This window comes from Exophiala dermatitidis (genome assembly GCF_000230625.1).
Source record: "Exophiala dermatitidis NIH/UT8656 unplaced genomic scaffold supercont1.1, whole genome shotgun sequence".
NCBI classification, from domain to species: Eukaryota; Fungi; Ascomycota; class Eurotiomycetes; order Chaetothyriales; family Herpotrichiellaceae; genus Exophiala; species Exophiala dermatitidis.
In genome coordinates, this window is record NW_008751646.1 from 531,333 (window position 1) to 552,329 (window position 20,997).

The window sequence follows — 20,997 nt, forward strand, 5'->3', positions numbered from 1 at the left end:
CTTACTTCATCTGGCAAGTCGAACAGTCCCACCTATCGGAGCCTGATACTAGACGGCTACGCATTGACGATTTCGATGATCATGGCAGAGTGCATGGCGACTAGCCTGGGGCCCCGCAAACTTCAGCATTATCCATCGCGATAAGTATCTTCTATCGCTAAATGCGAAAAGCCATTGCCACTCAAGGGTTCAAAGTCGCCGCCTCAACCTGGCGTCGATGATAGGGCTAGTCTTTCTATTGGCGGTACCGAGGGTGGTCAGACATGTTGGTTGAGCATATCCGCGTTGATAACCGTTTCAGCTATCACAGCGAATCACCACGTTTTGATTGCTTGCAAGATATAATACCTTTGTCGAACCTACCTGCGCCTAGGTCATCTATTATACTTTGACGAGCCGCAAGTGTCGCCTGTCCGTGGCCTTTTGCACCATGGCTACAGCCAGTGTTCCTGAAGATTCAGAAAAGACGATCATGGCTACAGAAGGTATAGTTCAGCTCCAGATTTCTCCCATGGTGACAACTTTGAAGATGCTGACATATCTCCGTCCAGTTGACCCTGAACAACAAGGCGTGGCTTTGCCGCCATCGGGAGGGAGACGCATCTTCGGACACAAGATTCCGAGATACTCAGCCCCTATGGTGCAAATTGTCGTTGTTGGTTTCATTCTCTTCCTCAACCCTGGGTACGACTACCCTACAGAATTGGTCTCTTTGACATATCTGACTCGATCACAGCATGTACAATGCTTTGGCCGGCCTGGGGGGAGCAGGACAGGTCGATGCCACTGCTCAGAACAACGCTGGCATCGCCTTACATACAACTTTTGCAGTGATTGGCTTCGTGGTGGGCATTGCGCACAACTACCTGTAAGTTGAACTAGCATTATCAGGGTCGACATCCCCTGACGGCTTTCAGTGGCACCAAGTGGACGATGGCGGTGGGCGGAATTGGATATTGCGTCTATTCCGCTGCCTTTTTGTGTTACAACCACACTCGAAATGAAGGATTCGTCATATTTTCTGGCGCATTGTTGGGATTTTGTGCTGCTTTTCTGTGGTGTGCGCAAGGTGTGGTCATGATGGTAAGTAGTATGGTCTGGTGACAACTACAGCTGACTGAGTATCTCTCGTTTCCAGTCTTATCCCACCGAATCGCAACGGGGCCGTGCAATTTCAATCACTTGGTTGTTGTTTAACCTCGGAGCAGTGATCGGAGCGGCCGTCTCCTTAGGTCAGAACTGGCGCGTGAAAGCCGGGCATGTCACCGATGGCACGTACGTCGGGTTTATTGTGCTCGAGGCTACAGGCGCTCTGCTCTGCTGCTTTCTTACCCCAAGTGAGAAGATAATTCGTGCGGACGGCACCAAAGTGCAGAAGGTCGTCCATCCCGGTCTGAAAGCAGATATCGTGGGCTTGTACACCACACTTGTCAGAGACCCCTGGATCCTGCTCCTATTTCCCATGTTCTTCGCCTCGAATTACTTTTACACTTATCAATTCAACGGTACGTTCGAAGCCCCAAAAATTGATCTCGCTTGCCCCGGACTGACGGACCTTTGCAGATGTGAACGCCTACTACTTTTCCACCAGGACTCGAGCCTTCAACAATATTTTCTACTGGATCACGCAGATCATTGGCGCTCTGGCATTCGGCGCATTCCTCGACTGGACGCGCTTCAGCCGTCGAGTGCGGGCACAAATGGCTTGGTGTATTTTGTTTACATTAGTCATGGCCGTCTGGGGCGGGGGGTTCGCATTTTTGAAAAAGACCAATCGGCACATCAAGAGCCCGAAATTGGACCTATTTGACAGAGATTACGTCTGGTATCTCTTTGTACGTTTCTCTTCTAACGAAATGGCACCGAAGGGCTTACTGACCGTGAAACTAGCTCTACATGGCTTACGGCTTGCTGGACTCGCTCTGGCAGGTGTTCTGTTACTACACTATGGGGGCCATGTCCAATGATCCACGCAAACTTGCTTACTATGCAGGCTTCTACAAGTCCATCCAGGCAGTTGGAGCCACTACAATATCGAAACTTGATGCTGTAAGTCTCGCCTGTTTGTTTTCCTCGGTGTTGGCCTATGTTGACAAATCTGTCCACAGGACAAAGTACCGTTCAGTATCAACTTTGGCACCAGTTGGGGGCTGATGGCCGGAGGTTTGGTTATTGCGTTTCCGCTTTACCTGTGGCGTTTGCATAACACTGAAATGACGCCTGAGGATTTCGTGGACGCCAAGGTGATTGAGGCAAGGGATGATCTTTCAACCCAACCCAAGGAGGAGATAGCTGTTGTCAGCCACAAGGGTGTCAGCTGAGAGACGCAATTGATGATGCAAGTGGAGGAGGCGAGCTGCAGGATCGTAACCCTGCTCGTTACGCCCGAGCCAGGATCGAAGCCGCCTAGTAGCCAGGAGATCGCCATCGTATTTGGGCGGCGTCGATGATTGTCTCACTCAAGTCCCGAACGGATACCACGGATAGTACCGAATAGAGGTCTCGTGTCGTCTTCGATTGCGAGGCCGGGTCTGGAGTGCTCTGGCCCGGAAAGGGCCAGGGTTTGCTCTGGTAAGGTTCAGTCAGCCAGAGGTCGCTATGCATGCAAAGCACTGGCACTGGCATGTGCTGGCAAAACTTGAAGTCTGGAGAGGCTCAGGCGAGGGGGGGGGGTATGGTCCGGGTCCGGCCAGAGTCCAGCCCAGTGGGGGCTTCATGCCTGAACCTTGCCATCCATTGGCCCGATCTGTCGTGGTTGGGTGAAGGCGCGGAGTGCCCGAGGCCATTAACAGGACCCTTAAGCACCTCCCATGCACCTCCTAACCATTGGACTTGCTCCTCTACAGCTAGACAGCTCCTTGCCGCTGCGCCGGTGGCTGATAAACGGCTGATAGCGGATCGTGGGGAATGAGAATGAATGATTCTGTGGCGCGATGCCCAGCTTCGCTAGCCCTAGAACATGACCCGACGACCATCGGCTCCATTCTCCAGCCTGAGTCCACTCTGGGGATATTCGACTCTTCTTTCTGTGATCTCAGCATATAGTCTCGCGTTAGGAGCACAAACTGTGTCGACGATCCTTTGCTGCCTGAAGTCAAGAACTGGCATAGGAGACGAGCCTGGGACTCTACAGGCCCTGTTGGTGCTATACAATCCACCTCAGGCGGGCCTCCCAGACTGTTGGAATAGCTGACACAGACCATCAACGTCAGCCTGACGCCGTTCCAAAGAGTCAAAGGTTTTTCTCGCTATGCCATACTGCCGCAATGCCCTCCGGCAGCATCAAGCGCGTTAGGACTGGTGCGTCAAGACCCCCCTTCTTCATCGTGTATCTTAGGTGGTCCGGGGTGCTAACTCGGGATACCAAGGGTGTTGGACTTGTCGAAAGCGCGGCTACCGCTGTGATGAGGCCAAACCCGTCTGTGCCACATGCGTGCGCTTGGGCATTGAGTGTCAGGGCTACGAGATCCGTCTGACGTGGATGCAATCAGTCTCTCGGACCAAGAACCAAAAGAACCAGAACCCCAGGCGCAAAGCATCCGCCACGACCACGACCACGACCACTTCCACCATTGAAACTCAAAAGTCTTCAAGTTCGGCTCTTGCCCCGTCGTCACGCAAAGCAAGCACGACACAACCTCCGGGTTTTGACATGGCAACGTTAAAGTTGCCTCCGTCGCCAACCTCGACCTTGACATCCGACGATCAGTTCCTGCTTCAGCACTACTTCTACACCGTGTCGGGTCTGTTGTCAAGCACACATGACCGCTCGATCAACACGTACTGCCGGGTTGTTCTGCCCATGGCAATGTCGTGTGAAATGCTTCTCAACACTCTTTTGCTGGTCTCCGCATCGCATCTGGCATCCCGATATGACAGCTTTGCTCTGGACTTGCCGCGATACCGAAACCGTGTGCTTCCACAGTTGATCAAGCGTGTCAATTCGTGGGCGGGGTTCGATCCTATCATGTTAGCCACTATCATTATGATGAGTATTAACGAGGTAAGTTTGGTCATATACAACAAAAAGAGTGTGCGACAACGTAAAAAGTTTCCTGACAAATCTGGGCTCTAGATCTTCGAAGCCAATCCGAAAAATTGGTCTGAACACCTCAAGGCTGCGGGAAAAATTATCTCAGATTACATGGCCCAGTGTAAGGAACCGGACCATGATACAAGGATGCTCCTGGATATGTAAGCATGACGGCCTTTGAGTCCCCCTCACTCACACTTCTGATCTGTTGATATCATACAGTTTTGCATACCATAATGTTCTGGCCAGTGTTGGGGCGAATCACGCCTCTCTTGTGATGGATTACTATACTCGCGAGACATGGTCCGCTCTGGCCGGCCACTCCAACGCCTTTCTGGCCTCCGTCGACCGGCTGATTTCGCTGGTGGCCAAATTGTCCATGTTGTCGTCTCAGTCCACAGTCGGGAGTGGTTGTCGCTCAATCGACCCGTCTCAGCTCGAGAAAGCAATTGGTCTCAAAGGCGAACTCGAAACCTGGAGACCTCCGTACGCGATTCCAAATGACGCCAGCAACACTGCCGAAGCCATGCGTCATGCCGGGCTGTTATTTTATTATAAGCTAACGTCCACGCTTCCCGGAATTATGGACAGCGGTGAGATTACCAGAAGTTGTGGTGAGATTGTGCGACGTATCGGTTACGTTTCGCTCGAGAGTCCGGCGGCAGCGAGCCACCTCTGGCCCCTGTACATGGCTGGCTGCTTTTTGACCGGCGATAAAGCTTCTAATCAGCCTAGTCGGGAGTTTATCAGATCTCGTTTGTCGGCACTGAAGTCGAAGCGTGGTGTCAAAACTGTCGATATGGTCCGCGAGCGGCTGGAGCAAATATGGCTTTGTGATGGCATTGCAACATTGGAAATGGATGCCCCTTTGATCTTGTTATAAGATTGCTTTTCTACTGCGGTATCCAACAACCACGCTGGGTATGTACTTACCAAAATGGACGGAATAAATTCAGCATCATGGTTGTATGTGGAAGACGTCCAAACTGCAGATCACCGACCGGAAAACCCCGGTCTCTCATTTTCTTATCCTATGATGATCTCACAAAGATTCGCAGAGCGGGAAGTTCAGCCCCGGTCACCCTCCAGCCCCAGGGACCGGTAACATGACTGAGCGCGGGCTGAAGTCAGAGACTGGGAAGTGTCTCTTGAATCGTGGTTGGAGACCGACAGCGACCTCAGTATTGCAGGCGGCCGGGAACGAGTTGAAGAGTTACCAGGTAAGTCCTGACTCCTGCCAGCTCCTGCTCTGTATATGGTTGCGAAGCCCTCCGTTACAAAAGCTCGTTTGCTTATCCAACTAGCTGTAGGTAATAGGTGGATCTGCCTCGCGATGGGAAGACCCATGTTTTTACGCCTGAAGAGCTGTGTTACGAGTGCCAAACCTGTCAATACACGCCCAAAACCATTGATGTGATTGATGTGTTTTATGCTCAGTTCCTGCTGTCTGAGGTCAGTGTTGAGTACACATGATGGTCAGGCGTATAGAAGTCCGAATATCAGAAAGACTGTGCCATGGTGGCTGCGTGGGCCGACGGCCAGGCCTCTGCAGGTTAACACAGATATATAGGCCACGACCACCTTTATTGCTGAGAGTGCATGTGAACTTTCAAGAAGATGTAGCCGAGGGCAGCACCTCGTTGGCCCGAGGAGGTGGTCGCGACTGCTACGAGATCTTCTCACCTTCCAGACCAGGATCCATCCTGAAGCCTCGGAAAATCACACAGCAGCACGTGTCGGGCAGGTGATGTATTGTTTCGAGGAAAGTCTGCGTGCACCCTGCTCGACGACAAAAGGAACATCCTTGCAATAGCAATACTTTCAGCATGCCCGTGGCGCAGGAGACAGTGACCGGGCGCACAACGAATTTCGGATGGGATTCATTTCCATGCGTACATGCATGATTGAGTTCAGGTTGATGTGGGCGAAGCACGTTCCTCCAGCAGAAGTGGAGCAATTACTGGAATGAACTGTCCCCCAATTCAACGAGGTAGTTATGGTTATGGTCATGAGGGACAAGCAAAAGATAGAGTATAATGTACGTACTAGCTGTCAAATAAAGCATCCCAGCCGCGTTTCAGCATCTACGCTCTTCAAGAGGCACAGCGCATAGATTTGTTACACAATAACGATGAACCCTCCTTCATCAGGGGCACAAGGGCCACATCCACAGGGAGCCCTACTGTACTACCACTGTACAACCCATCATGCATGGCATTGTAGCACGACAATCTTGTCCTACTACTGTAGCTTGGTAGTGGTATGAGTTACGAGTAGTCGGTGGAAGCCCTGGCAAATCAGGAGCCAAGTGGCTTAGTCAGTGGCGTCGATTCTTACCGCGAGGCTCCACAGCGTTCAGTCTTTTTGACGCCTTTTTCCCCTTTTGTTTGTTGTTGGAGCTCAGCTTCTGGACTTGCCCCTGACTGACCATCATCATCATCATCATCATCATCCAGCATCCATCAGCCTTTTGCACCGTGCTCCTCAATTGCTCCGCAGATCGGGCAGATCATGAACAATCCAAAGGGTCTGATGTTGATGCACCATTTATTGCTCGGCAGCAAACATGTTCAACGTCACCCACGCACGTCCCTCTGTCCCCCAGGTGTGTCAATGTCACGGCTACGGCCCATGTGTTTGGCAGACGCGCTCCTCTCGCCGACCCGACGCGCCGTCGACTGTGTCTCACTCCAGGCTTGGCCTCGAGCTGTCATTAATCTCGAGCAAAATCCGATAGTTTCTGGTCCACACATGGTCCGGTTCTATGATAATAATGGTGACAAGCGCCCGCGCCGCACTGGCTGGTTTCAAAATGGATCATTCAGTGCTTGGCTACTCCTATTTCGGGGCCCGCCCAATCTCCACACTCGAAGCCTCACCGAGTTCTGGCTTGCACATCCTGGGATTTAGGTCTTCTCGCCTGAGTGGACTTTCGCCTATCTACCGTTGCAGAGGAGTGCTTTACTCCAGTAGCACTCGTGATTTACGTATCTGCAGAAATGCGATAGGTCGAGGCCTCCGCTACGCTCGCTGAGGTGGCTTGCTCCTAAGCGAGGCTGTTGAGGGTGGTGTTTGCTGCCAGTATGTAAGTACAAAATCCAGAAGGCTACCTACCGTCCTCGCTGCTCTGCTGAGCTGCTCTGTTCTGTTCCATCTTACCTCGACGTTCTTTTTGTTGTGAGTTTTGAAAGCATATGCTTTCGTCCTCTCGTTTTGATTAATTCGTCGCTCCTTTCTTGACCTCCTGCAATGAGGTCGCTCAAATACCTGGCAGTAGCACTGCCGCTCCACTTCCTTGCTGCCTCCGCCGGTGCTCCCGAAGAAGATGTCATTGAGAGGCATGTCGTGACGAGGACCATCACGGTTTGTCCGTTGACAGCGCTGTTCACTTGCGAGGCCGACCGCCTTCCGACCAGCACCGCCACCAACGGCAACGGTAACGGCTGGGGCTCTGGATCTACAACGACTGTCAGCGGCCACGCTGGAACCACGACCTCGGCAGGACATGGCTGGGGTGGTAGCAGCAGCAGCAGTGTAACCGGTACAGCTACAGGAACATCTACGCAAACAGGCACAACCAGCGGCCACGGCAGCGGTTGGGGCAGCGAATCCTCGACGGCGACCACCACCGCAAGTGCAAGCTGGCATTATGGCAATGGAACTAGTACCTCTTCTGGCAGCGGCTGGGGTACTGGTACAACTAGCACCATCACCACCTCTTTCTCCTCGAGCACCAGCACGACCAGCGGAGCTGGCAATGCCACCACAACCACGACTTCATCGACCAGCACCAGCTGTGGCAACTCGACCCACGCTGCAACTGGCATCCCTCAACCTCGATGCAACGACGCCAACAGCCGCAGCAAGTGGTTGTGTGGAGGCAAGTCGATCGACGACGACACGCACAATCTCTTCTACTCTGGCGAAAGGAAAAAATACACCTTGACAATCACATCCCAAGACATTGACTTTGACGGCACTCCCAGACCTGCCTTTGCCATCAACGGTCAGACACCCGGCGAGCCCATCGTGGCCAACTGGGGAGACATTGTCGAGGTGACGGTCATCAATGGCCTGAAAGACAACGCCACCACCATCCATTGGCACGGCATTCGTCAATATGGCACAAACGATCAAGACGGTGTTCCTGGTGTTACCGAATGCGGTATTGCCCCTGGTTCTTCCCGCGTCTACACGTGGCATGCTGCTACCTACGGTACTGGCTGGTACCACTCTCACGCCTTGGCTCAATATGGTGGCGGTATCCGCGGACCGATCATTATCCATGGCCCTGCCACCGCCGACTACGATCTGGACATGGGCTCTGTTATGATCGACGAGGCCTTTGATAAGACAATCTTCCAAATGGCTTGGAACATCGCACGAACCCGAGGAGCTCTGCCGCCAGCGACCAATTACTTGCTCAACGGCAAGAACAAGTCTCCGGACGGCACAACGGGTGAGAGCGCGAAATGGATCGTCAAGAAGGGCAAGAAGCATCTCTTCCGCATCATCAACAGGTATGTTACCAATGGGTTGTCCGACTGGCTACCGTACCGGTGCTAACATTACCATCAGCTCGGCTCAATCCGCCTATGCCGTGCACTTTGACAACCACAAGATGAAAGTCATCAGCGCCGACTTCACTCCCATTGTGCCCTATGAGACCGACGTGCTGTACATCCAAAGCGGGCAACGGTACAACGTCATTGTCGAGATGGACCAGGTCAGTCATGTTTTGTTAGTAATCCGGATGAGAACCTCATTAACATATTGCAGCCCGAAGGAGCATACTACCTCCGCGCCGTCACCCAGACCGGATGCGGCGTCACATCCGCCAACGACGGACTCGGCACATCCAACGGCATATTCACATACGAAGGCTCATGCGCCACCCCGACCCAGGGCAACTTCACCATTACCACGGCCGGCGACTGCAAGGACGAACCACTTGCAAGTCTCGTTCCACACGTCAAAAAGAACGCCGGATCGACCAGTACCTTCCAGGAAACCGTCAAGCTTCTCCCCGGCGGCAACGCAGGCAGCCAGAACTTTGAAGGCTACGGCCCCGTGGTCAGATGGTATCTTGGCCCTATTGGTGATCTTTCATCCAACAGCGGAGTCCCCAGTGCCAGCAAGGGCATCAACGTGACGTACCAGGAACCGACACTCAAAACGCTCGCGACACTGCCGAACCTGTCCTACAACAGCTCCTTGTACTCGAATGCCGCGGTCCTCGACGGCCCTGCCGGCCAATGGGTCTACTTTGTGATCCAGAACAATTTCCAGACCTCGCACCCAATGCATCTTCACGGCCATGATTTCTCTGTTCTCGGTCAGGGTCGCGGCGTGTTTACGGCCGATATGGTCAGTCAATTGCACTTTGACAACCCGATCCGTCGAGATACGGTCTTGTTATTCGGGATCGGCAACCCCGTTGCTTTTACGTCTGGATGGACCGTTATTGGTTTCCAGACTGATAACCCTGGCGCTTGGGTCATGCATTGCCATATCATCTGGCATGCCGATGGCGGTATGGGTCTGCAATTCCTTGAAAGACCTTCGGACATCAATGCCGCGAAGTATTACAATACCCGCGCTTTCCAGGATGAGTGTTCTACCCTCAAGGCTTACGAGGCTGTCGGCGATCGCTATAAGAGCCCCTATGAGGCTGGTATTAAGCGCAGACACTTGAGTGAGCGCAAACGGTTCCATGGTGGTCGTGTCCTGGGTGATTCTGTTCGACGGTACTGATCTGGAAGAGCAAGGAAGGATCACCACTCAATAAACAACCACCGTTCATGGAATTGGGATCGCGGTGCACAGGACCGAGAACCGGGTGGTGGTGGTGGTGGTGGTGAGCTGTCCTCCGTTTCCTCAATCGATCTCTCGTGTATAATTATACTACACTACAATATCTGGCCGGTGACGCGGATTGGAATTCATGTACGCAGCAGTATATATCTATACATATCACATAGTCTAATATGATGGATGTCCCGGCCTATTTTTCCCCTTGTTCCGGGGTTTACTGTACTGCAACCCAACCCCCTTTGCTTCTTGAATGACTAAGCGGTTCAAGTTCTGACTTCGAGACTTGGCGGCCATTCCCTAGCATTAAATGGTACCTACCTACTTAGCTACCTTGTGAGTATCTCTGTCTGTTGAAAACACCTCTCCCGGTAGGTAATGCAATACGACCGCCGTCTGTCCGGATGGCCCAGGTTCGACAACCCCTCGGTCAATGTTGCTGGGGGTCACTCTCATTGGGATCTTAGCCAGCTGGCAAACCGCCTTGGGCAGCTTCCAGAGCAGACTTCAACCAACCATATGAGCGAGCGTGGCTGATGTGAACGATCCGTACTTCTACTAATAACCTGTGTAACTTCCTTGCCTGCCTAACAAAGTCTGAAGAGGCGCAGCCGCCACCCAGCGGCTTGAGGCTATTGCCGTATTGGGACATGGCACAGCCTTACTGGCACTGAGGGTGTTATTTTACCATCACCGCCTGTCACCATCTCTCTACTATCTCGATGTCAACCTCTTCAAGAGCAATGCCAACAGGCCTTCGTGCCGCAATAACTTGGCTCAGTATCACTTCCAACGCTCCGCGACTTTATACACAATGGTTGTGCCTTTCGGCTTCTCTGCGGGTGACTTCGCTTCTGTGATAGGTAAACATACCTTTAATAGATCAGGCAATCCCACCAAATCATATGTCACACATGTACAGCTAACTCCACTGCTTATAGGACTGGTGGTCAAAGTTGGAAAAGCCTTGCGCGATGCTGACGGTGCTTCATCTGAATATCAACATCTCTATGTCGATCTCCAGGCGCTCAAGAGGACACTCGAGACTCTCCAGGCTCTTCAGCCTACTGAGCAGAATATCACCCATCTCAATGCAATCCGCTGCTTAGCTCTGACATGTCAAGTTCCTTTGGCAGCGTTTCTTGAGCGCCTCCAGAAGTTTGAGGAGAAATTAGGCCCCTTTGCAAAAGATTCCGTTCGCGGCGCTTTGCGGAAGTCGCAATGGGCTTTGCAAATGGGCGAGCAAGTGCGAAAGTTCAGGGCAACAATAGCGGCGAAAGTTCTAAGCCTGACCTTGCTTCTATCTGTTCACAACACGTAAATATCTGGCACGCTATTTACAAATCTCGCTAACACCCGAACAGCGAGATTCTGGGAAAAGTCGCGGCCCAGACGAGCCGAGAACTGCCCCAGCTGGCCTCCAAACTCGATTCCATGTCATCCGAGCAGACTAGCCTCGGCAGCTCGATCACCGACCAGACAAACAAGCTCCAGCAAGTGAACGACTCCCAAACAAAGCTCCATGAGAGTTTCAATGACAATACACAACAAATAGTGGCAAAGCTGGACGAGGCTCGTGAAAGCAACAAATCGATATCTCATGCTGTGATGAGCCTCAGGCAGAATTGGGTCCAGGCTCTAGCAAGGTGAGGTTAGAAAATGATGAATGAGCAGAAGAAGTGACATCTGAACAGGTTCAGTGCTCTGCCTCAAGAGCTTCGCGACATCTTGCGAAGAACAGTGTATGATCATGCTCCTTGAGCCTCTCAGCAACGCATTTTACTAACACGACCAAGGGCCTATAATTTTGCGATATACGGCGCTGTTCGAACTATGCAAGACCAACTCAGCTGTAGTCCTCACCTTCAGGTGCAGGATAATATCCTGTTTGAAGACGTACTAGGACGATCGAAACTGCTCCCCTACGAATTTTTCCAACATATCGATGTATGACCATCCTTATCTGGCGTTCCTTCTCTCCTGACTCAACACCAGATGGTGGATACCTTCCTGCGCAATCACTTCAAAGGACTTCCAGGTGAAGATCGCGTCGGTCAAAAAGCCTATGTCTTGCTCGATATGGGATCCGGAGGCAGTGAAATCGCACCCGAAGAGTGGAGAAATACCATCTTCCCCGGAGCAAAAGTGGAGATGTCCATACTTCTCGAAAACATATATTCTAGCAGAGGAAGCCGTTGTCCCAAAGCTGATTGTTCAGGTTGTTTGAGCAACATGAGTGCGCGGCGCCGGCACTGGTAAGAGCTGTTACACATCCACGCTTCATCTAATCTCACTCGTTATAGCAACACCTGCTCCTTTTGGATAGCGGCTCTCAATAAGCCAATGCCGATCGCCGAGGCCCATGGCTCAAACAATCATCAGACTGATAGCCCTCGTCCACCATCAGAAGCGGCTCCCCTGAGTTCTTCGGAAGCTAGATGGCCGGCCACCATTTATGATGAGACATCCCAGGTCAGTGATGAGGACGGGCAGTACGCATTAGACTATGCAGTACTCGAAAAGGAGCGGAAAGAACTCCGAGTCTTTAGAAGAGTGCATTTACGCAAAGGAGAGGATCAAAATGCCTCCGCAGTGCGCCCTTTGGTCTACCTTGATATATCCATCGGATCAAGAACAGTCGGTCGTATCATCATACAGCTGGTTAGTATACGAATTCTCCTGATCAGTGACTGATCACTATGCGAGTTCTGCTCACGACAGACAGTTCAGCGACAGTAAGTCTCGTTTCACATTGCTCGACTCTCTTTAACACACTGAAGTTGTACCAAAGGCAGCAGAAAATTTCAGATGCTTATGCACCGGCGAGAAAGGGGTGGGCAGGTCCGGAATGCCTCTCTTTTACAAAGGTTCGTTGAAGCAAAGATGGAGCACCAAGTCCAAGATGACACTGCACCTCGATGAGAATTTAGACCGGCGCGCTAAGGGTCCCTGAAGGCAGTATCTTTCATCGTGCCATACGACGCTTCGTGATTGAGGGTGGCGACTTCACAGCTTTCAACGGTACTGGCGGAGAATCCATCTACGGTGAGTTATTCGAGGACGAAAATTTGGACCTGGTTTTCGACCGACCTTTCCTCGTTGCAATGGCAAACTCAGGTAAAAAGCCGTCACCCAGCCGGAATGTTCTCTTACGAAGTGCAGGAAAGGACACAAATGGATCGCAGTTCTTTATCACAACGGTCAACACTCCACATCTTGACGGCAAGCACGTCATTTTCGGCCAAGTTGTCCACGGACGCCCCGTAGTGCGGATGATTGAGACCCAACCTATAATTTCAGGCAACCCGATCGAAAGGGATTACAGGGTTAGCGGTAAGGTGTTCTTTTGGGGATTTGAAGGTCAACCTGACGCTTTCTGCCTGTTATTTAGACTGTGGTCTCTACGAAGGGAGGTAACTTTTTCGATACCTGACCCGCCACTCCCAAGCCAGTATTCCCAGTAGCACCACATTCCATCCTTATGGTCGCCGGGCTGAGGCCTTTCGGAACAACGCCGCCATTGGCGTGAGTCTGGTTCGGCATGAGAGCCAATCTAGCTTGACGGGAAGAAGCATGGAACGCTGTGTAGAAGACTCCACCAAGGCTATTATTCCACGATTGTTCAGACCTACATGGCAAGGAAATGGAATACAAATAAACGAAATGACCAAAGTACTCCCTCCGAAATCAAAACATGACGTTGGAGAGGTTGTTATCGAGTTCATCCAACGTCCCCCTCGAGAGTTGCAGGATATTAACCCCAATGATATCACAAGGATCGCGGAAACATTCCAGGTGGTATCATAAAGACCAGTACTGCAGTGGTAGCCGACCGTTCATGACCCTTGTTTTGCAACACCAACCCTGGCAGCTGGGCGCGGCACAAACATGAATTGACGCTGTTTGATTATCTGAACCAAACATCTTTTTGCGAACGGTGAATGAATGTCAACCGTACAAGTATCAGCGATATTACTGGCTGGAACGTACAGTTGAGATACCCCAAAATCAACAGCTCTTGTTCCGACAGCTTCAATTGGGTTGGGAGAGCGACGTTGGTTTGAACCTACCGAATCAATCCGCCAGTGATCTTGCTGGGTCGGTCAGAGTGAGATACAACAAATCAGCCTTCGGGAGCCAAAGGCCCAGCATGACAGTTCTTAAGCTTCTCGTGATGTAGGCGATCAATGAGCAGCAGCTGTTGCTGTAAAATCAAGACCCTCCTTTGTACCCGATCAGACGTCCCGGATCGGTATCGGTAGCTTAACGAATCGGCCGGTAATGAGCCCCCAGTTCTCGATACCGCGCGCCTTTCATCCTACAGATATTCCGGCTTCGGGTTACTGAATCCGCTTGATCGGACGAAGAGTTATAACAAGGGTGTTGCTTTGAATCCGAGTTATTTAACGGGAATCAAAAGATCTTTGCCCGCTCAGCGACATCGGCTGAGGAATGGGAGTCAGGGTGGACATGTCCGCCCACCAAACCCACGGTCCCCGTTTCGGGGAGCAGCTACAGTACAACTAGTTACCTACGCAAGTCAAGTCGCAATGAATTTCATGTAAAGTCTACAACATACACTACTACATACTTACCCTTGCCTTTGTCTCCTAGACCCTTTGCGAACACGGAAAGGAAGCCACACCATAATCCGGTGCTAGCATGATACAATAACACACGACGAGCTGATTTTCGTGCATGCCCAATCCACCCCCAATACATTTCAAGGGCATATTTCCATATTCAAAAATGGCTTCCAAACCCAAAGTTTTCATGATCGGCCCCGGCCTCATCGGATGGAACATTCTTGAGTCGCTCGTCGACCAAGGCTACTCAGTAACCGCCCTAACACGACGGGAGCAACACGCCGCCGGGATCCGACAATCCGGCGGCCAAGCAGTAATGGGCACGCTAGACGATCTGGACTTGATCACTTCGCACAGCGCGGCCAGCGACATTATTTTTCAATGCGCGACGGGCGACAACCTGGCGCTCGAGCAGGCGATACTGAAGGCAGCTCGCCAACGAGCCGCCCGCTCTCAAAGGACCATCTACGTACACACGAGCGGGGCGAAAGTGTTTGACGACGGTGCAAAGGGCATGTTTGCGTCGGAGAAAATCTACCACGACGACAACCGCAGTGATATGGGCAATGTGCCTGACGACGCGCCGCACCGGGATGTGGACTTGATGTTGGTCAAGGCACAAGAGTCTAACGAGTTACGTGGGTTTCTGAGATTGGCTATCGTCTTGCCGCCCGAGGTGTATGGCTACGATGAGAAACATGATCGGTTGTCCATCATGTTTCCGAATATGACTCGGTTTGCGCTGAAACATGGCTATGCGCCTGTTATTGGCGAGGGGGTGTCGCTTGAGACACAGGTCCATTATCGGGATCTTGTGCGTGGATATGTGGATATTATGCATTATTTGGAAAAGGAAGATGATGCCAATCCGTATTGGTTGTGTGAGAATGGGAAAGAGTTCTCGTGGAAAGAAGCCGCCGAAGTTATTGGAAAGGCTCTTTATGACCGGGGGCAAATTACGGATCCAACCCCCAAACAACCCCCCAAGGAGCTGTACTCGGAATTATGTGGTGGGAAGACGGAGAGTTATATGGGTCTCAATTGTCGGGCTAGGGCGGTCAGGTTAAGAAAACTTGGCTGGGAGGCCAAAGAAAAGGGAATCTGGGAGTCGTATCTTGAAGATGAGTTGCCTGTTATTTTGAGGAGGGCGGAGAAATAGATGTAGACTTACAAGAGAGAGAAGTACATCGGACGGGGCATTGGAGTCTATCTAGATGTCTGAAAGAGTACCTAGAGATAGAAAAGAAACCATCCCAGATTGTTCGCGATGCGTTTTGCGCGGAGCCTTACAGTATGTGCCTCGGTTCAAGGTTGCGGACCATCGTCTACTAGTCCAACACTTCCCCGGCCCCCGCAACCGGTAATGGAAACGACCCCATACTTCAACATCAACCATAACGTTGTCCTAGGGGGAAGGGTCTAAAGGGAAATCCACGTTCGTTTTGTGGGTATATAAGAATAGCTATATGGAACAGGTCCTAGGAAGGGGATGTGCGCATTACTACAAGCTAAACCGCCAACATCGCAATGGTAGGACCCGAAGACCCGGCAAAACACCAACAACAACCACTACAACACCTCGATTTCGAGACGCACCTTGAACTCAAAGAGATCGGCCCGGTAGGTACCAGTAGCCATCACATATCTGACCCCTTCCTTCCTTCCAGCTCCCATTTCCAAACTACTAGTACCTACCTACCCAGGGTACTCAAGTCTCGATCTGATACCCCCAATCCCAACAGGATACATTCACCAACGTCCACCAACCATGGCTATTCCACATCACCAACACCGTCCCCGGTCCCTTGATGATGGCCCAAGCCGCCGCGGCCGCATATAAGACGGTCCCACCGGAATTTTGTTTGGACGTGCTACAAACACACTTCATGATCGCGCCTGACCCAACAAAACCGCTCGTCTACAAAGTCCAACGACTTAGCCAGGGACGTCGATTCGCTGTTCGATCGGTGACGATCGAACAGGACGGCAAGGCCGAAGTGAGCATCACGACTAGTTTCATGAACAATGCCCCCTGGACGGGACGGAGCATGACCCATGCGGTAGGTTTGAGTATCAGCCAGCGAATTTCGAAAATCACACTCGACGACTTTGAAGAAACGCGGGGTCCGCTTGGGCCGTTTATGAAGTTTGAGAGATTGCCGCTGGTTCAGCAAGGTATGTAGGAATGTCCCTCAATCTTGAGGCCAAGAGCGAAGGGTAACAAGAGAGGGGTTGTGTGTGAAGAGAGGGAGAGTGGTCATGCTGACAACGACGTCTTGCCTTTTCCGTAGAACCGCCCGATCCAAGCACAACCATTGCACCCGTCGTTGCACAAGTCGATCCACCGATCAAATCACCACCGGGTTCTCCAGCGCACATCCTCGCCATCATTCACCTTTCAGACTATCACGCCATGGACTGTCCGTTGAGCATCCATGGAGTCGACTTTGGTCTTTGGAAGATCGGTGACAAGACAAGAACCCCCACGCCGGCGGGGATGAAGATCATGACTAGTTTGAATCATACGGTTCATTTCCACGTTCATGATGGATTCCGCGCTGATGAGCTGGTGTACATTGAGGTGTCGTCGCCTTGGGCTAGAGATGGTCGAGCGATGGTCCATTCGAGAATTTTTGGCCGGGATGGGATGTTGATTGCCACGTGTGTTCAAGAGGTAAGTAGGACACAACCATCCATGTGGATGAAGTTGTGCTGTACCCCTTTGATGCGGCGATGCTTTTGTGATATATGGTGCTGACAACACGGTTTTATATCATAGGCATTCTATGTTTTCAAGGAGAACTCCAAGCTGTGATGCAAGAAGGAAGTCTCGAGTGGGAGAAAGGCATGCTGGTAGAACGCATAGACGAACGAGGCTTGAATAGGGGGGTCAGAGTTTGGAGAGGTTGTACAGTACCTTGACCACGATAAATATGAACTTGCCCTTTATACAGACCGCTAGATTGGTGATCCATTGCAGATGCGACTGCTAAGCACAGGGCGGGAGTTAGGAACCAGGGCAACTGAAGGACGATAGAAGCCATGGGAAGAATGAGATGGTGATACTGTACATGTTTCCATAGTGCTCCGAGTCGGGCGAATAGTTTCGCGGCTATAGCATAAATGCTCTCCCGTATATCATGTGACTAATTATACGGTCGACCACAACAGTCATATAGCGCCAAATCCACTTCGACCTCTTCGGCCTGCAAAGTCGAATCCCAGGCCACTGCCGCCATAGCGATTATAGTTGGAAACAAGTGTCCTGACTCAAGCTACCTTACCTTCTCAGAGAGACTAAAGTGATTGTATCAATGTCTGCGTCTTTGTAACACGAGAAATCCAATATAAAAATGGCGGTTGGTACGCAAAAATGAAATCTTCTGCCCCCGAGCATAATATCAAGCTTTGATTTCAACTCCACCGATTCCAATGGCCGCCGAGACATTGAATGTGATTGCCTTGATATCAGGCGGCAAAGATTCCTTATACAGCATTCTTCATTGCTTGGACAATGGACACAAGGTTGTCGCTTTGGCAAACCTTTACCCGCGACCTCGGTCACCAACTGAGAGAGGTGCCAATGACACTTCACCAGAGGATACAGAAGGCGAGGATGAAGATCTCAACAGTTTCATGTACCAGACGGTCGGATACTCAATCATCCCTCTGTACGCCGAGTGTCTCGGTCTTCCACTGTACAGGCGACAAATTACGGGTTCCGCAGTGCAAACAGGTCGCTATTACGATGCCAGCGAAATCGATCTAGCTACGGCCGACAGGAACGGGTTGGACCCACTGGACGAAACGGAGGATCTTGTGCCCTTATTGCAGGAGGTCATGAAAGCGCACCCGGAGGCTAATGCGGTCTGCTCTGGCGCCATCTTGTCGACATACCAACGCACGAGAGTCGAGTCTATTGCTGTTCGACTGGGACTGACGCCCCTGGCATATCTCTGGCAGTACCCGGCGCTTCCGCCTCCTGCGGAACGCATGGATTCACTGACTGGTCTCCTTGACGACATGGCAGCTGCTGGGTGCGATGCGCGAATCGTTAAAATAGCGAGCGGCGGCATCAAGGAAAGTCTGCTGTGGTCTAATGTCGCCGACCCACGGACCCGTGCAAGGTTGGTGGCGGGTTTACGGCCATTCTTTCCAGATCACGAGTTTGAGCTCCGTGGAGCAGTCTTGGGCGAGGGCGGAGAGTATGAAAGCTTGGCAGTCAATGGGCCGAATAGACTGTGGAAGAAAAGGATTGTTGTAGCTGAAGAGAAGAGCTCAACTGTTGTTGGCGATGGCGGAGTCTGTTATATCCGACTCAGAGATGCAAGAACAGTGCAGAACGAGTCCATATCAACCGAGCAAGACAAGGGACCTGTTCGAGTGCCCGGTGTCTTGGATCCCCAGTTCGATACTGTTCTAACTAGACTTCAGGGTCTGAAGCCATTGCCCTTGAATTCGACATGGTCAGTCACAGACGGGCACACCAGCAAACATGATCTAGAGGCTTTTGTGTCTGCTAGTTTCCCGCTGGGCCAGACCCTCACTGGGTCTTGTCTGACAATATCCAACATCACGGCTCCAGGGGCTAGTACGCCTACCGAGCAAATGAAAGGAATCTGCAACATGGTCGATAATCTCCTGGGATCAAGCGCCCATTCTCTTCGCTTACCGTGGACACCAAATTCCTCTGATATTGTCTTCGCAACCCTACTTCTCAGAGATATGGCCCAATTTGGCCCCGTCAATTCAATCTACGCCACGCTATTTCGCGCTGGAAAACCGAATCCGCCCGCACGTGTGACCATTGCATGCGACTTGCCTGCTGGCATTGACGTCAGCTTGAACTTGGTACTGGACCTGAGGCCTCGCCACACCCGTCGCGGTCTCCATGTACAAAGTCGCAGCTACTGGGCTCCAGCCAATATCGGGCCTTACAGTCAAGCGATCTGCGTAGCCATGGAGACCCGTGCAAATCCTGATAGCAACGTCCACGATGCAGGATTGGTGGAGCTGGTGCATATGGCCGGCCAAATACCATTGGTTCCTCAGACCATGACAGTGTCCGATAAAAGCTTTGTTGAGCAAGCTGTTTTGAGCCTCCAACATCTCTGGCGAGTCGCCCAAGAACGAGGTGTCGATATCTGGCCATGGGGAATCGCATTCCTCAAGAAGGACAGTGCCATAGCAAGCCACGCCGTTGTAGCGAGCAAGGTTTGGCAAGAAGCAAACCTAATCGGAACAAGGCCTGTATCAGAATCATCCACCGAGGGGGACAGTGATAACGATGATGAAGATGGCCCTGACGCTTGGGACAGGCAGTTCAACCGGTCTTCGTTGCACGATAAGAAAATCCCGGCGACAAATGTTGGGGGGCATCTCCATATCCTGCCAAACCACAAGGTTTTCAAGAGCACCTCAATTGGTTGCAAATTTGTCCGTCCCTTCATCGCGGCAGAAGTTGCTTCTTTGCCCCGGGACGCGCCAATCGAATGGTGGAGTCTAGGCCTTGCAAACTTACCTCAACTTCCCAGTTCTGTTCCACGAATATCGGCAAGTGGACAACATCGTGGCTGGGGATCTGTCTCGATAGTCACGGTTCTGCCGGGAGAACACCAGGACCAAGAAAAGGAGCGGGAGACGGAGAGCATCGACCGCAACACCGAGCATCTGGTGACGGTATTGATGTACATGCCGAACTCTTCGCAAGAAAGCAACACTCTCGACACTGAGACGATCGAGCGAGACATTACGGACATGCTCTCTGAGAGGTACGCAGACACCACACCACCCTCGTACCAAGCTGTTCACGGCACGGCTTTCATCTCGGCCGAATTCCAGTCAGCACGGTGCAAACTCAACAAACATTCTCTCTTTAGTAGCCTCGCAGTCGTTCCGTGCAAGTCGGTATACGGCAGCTCGGGGTTGGAAATGACCATTGTCGATGGCCACAAGCATACGGAAGTCGAGCAGAGAAGTGAGAGTACCAAGACGCTCAATCCAGCCACGGATGGTTCGACGAGTCTGTCCGGAGGACAGTTGCAAGAAGAGGGTGTATCGCTTGCCACCTCCACCACCAGCAGCGACGCCGTCTTGAGCGAGACGTGCAAACCTCTCGCGGCAGCATTGACCATGCGTATCACGATCGCCGATCCGTCCAGCTCTTCCGACTTCACAAGAGTTCTGTCAAGCGCAGCATAGCATAGCCCTTTTGCCTCTTTTGGCCTTTTTACGTCAAGATATACCGACCGGTTCTGCACTCAGATTCCGTAGCAGGTGCCTCTTCTCCCCATTTGCCTAAGAACAGGCGTTTCGAGTCGGAAGGCAGGAAGCCGTTCACAGAAGCTTACCGCTAACAACGTTGGGGTATTGTTGTGACATGCGTCACAGATATAACACCACCGACCGCTCCGAGCATTGACCATCAAACCACCGCAGGCTGACTCAGAGTCAAGCTTGCCTACTAGCGGAGAACAAACCAGCGTGGGCGATAAGAACCCTCTTTCTTCGAGTCCCGCCACGTCCATGGGAGGAGCACCTCCACCACGGCTTGGGCCCCAGCAGCTG

At 51.9% G+C, this 20,997-nt stretch overlaps 7 protein-coding genes across 7 annotated transcripts; all 7 read left to right on the plus strand.

Moving 5' to 3' along the window:
* Window positions 1-430: 430 nt before the first annotated feature.
* On the plus strand, window positions 431-2,321 carry HMPREF1120_00197 (uncharacterized protein; the record flags this gene model as incomplete). The annotated part of the gene is made up of 8 exons (XM_009154187.1): window positions 431-485; window positions 552-684; window positions 737-868; window positions 918-1,083; window positions 1,139-1,505; window positions 1,564-1,835; window positions 1,891-2,049; window positions 2,109-2,321. The coding sequence occupies 8 exons, from the start codon at window positions 431-433 to the stop codon at window positions 2,319-2,321; spliced, it is 1,497 nt and encodes a 498-aa protein (XP_009152435.1).
* Window positions 2,322-3,266: 945 nt separating this feature from the next.
* On the plus strand, window positions 3,267-4,916 carry HMPREF1120_00198 (uncharacterized protein; the record flags this gene model as incomplete). The annotated part of the gene is made up of 4 exons (XM_009154188.1): window positions 3,267-3,300; window positions 3,369-4,003; window positions 4,076-4,194; window positions 4,256-4,916. The coding sequence occupies 4 exons, from the start codon at window positions 3,267-3,269 to the stop codon at window positions 4,914-4,916; spliced, it is 1,449 nt and encodes a 482-aa protein (XP_009152436.1).
* A 2,366-nt stretch (window positions 4,917-7,282) lies between these two features.
* HMPREF1120_00199 (uncharacterized protein) lies at window positions 7,283-9,787 on the plus strand (the record flags this gene model as incomplete). Its single annotated transcript, XM_009154189.1, has 3 exons — window positions 7,283-8,553; window positions 8,612-8,759; window positions 8,813-9,787. The coding sequence occupies 3 exons, from the start codon at window positions 7,283-7,285 to the stop codon at window positions 9,785-9,787; spliced, it is 2,394 nt and encodes a 797-aa protein (XP_009152437.1).
* An 871-nt stretch (window positions 9,788-10,658) lies between these two features.
* HMPREF1120_00200 (uncharacterized protein) lies at window positions 10,659-11,494 on the plus strand (the record flags this gene model as incomplete). The annotated part of the gene is made up of 3 exons (XM_009154190.1): window positions 10,659-10,707; window positions 10,786-11,161; window positions 11,209-11,494. 3 exons carry the CDS (start codon window positions 10,659-10,661, stop codon window positions 11,492-11,494), a joined length of 711 nt encoding a protein of 236 aa, XP_009152438.1.
* A 3,099-nt stretch (window positions 11,495-14,593) lies between these two features.
* On the plus strand, window positions 14,594-15,589 carry HMPREF1120_00201 (uncharacterized protein; the record flags this gene model as incomplete). Its single annotated transcript, XM_009154191.1, has 1 exon — window positions 14,594-15,589. The coding sequence occupies one exon, from the start codon at window positions 14,594-14,596 to the stop codon at window positions 15,587-15,589; it is 996 nt and encodes a 331-aa protein (XP_009152439.1).
* Window positions 15,590-16,241: 652 nt separating this feature from the next.
* HMPREF1120_00202 (palmitoyl-CoA hydrolase) lies at window positions 16,242-17,245 on the plus strand (the record flags this gene model as incomplete). Its single annotated transcript, XM_009154192.1, has 3 exons — window positions 16,242-16,605; window positions 16,722-17,104; window positions 17,210-17,245. The coding sequence occupies 3 exons, from the start codon at window positions 16,242-16,244 to the stop codon at window positions 17,243-17,245; spliced, it is 783 nt and encodes a 260-aa protein (XP_009152440.1).
* Window positions 17,246-17,862: 617 nt separating this feature from the next.
* HMPREF1120_00203 (uncharacterized protein) lies at window positions 17,863-20,631 on the plus strand (the record flags this gene model as incomplete). The annotated part of the gene is made up of 1 exon (XM_009154193.1): window positions 17,863-20,631. The coding sequence occupies one exon, from the start codon at window positions 17,863-17,865 to the stop codon at window positions 20,629-20,631; it is 2,769 nt and encodes a 922-aa protein (XP_009152441.1).
* Window positions 20,632-20,997: the final 366 nt, after the last annotated feature.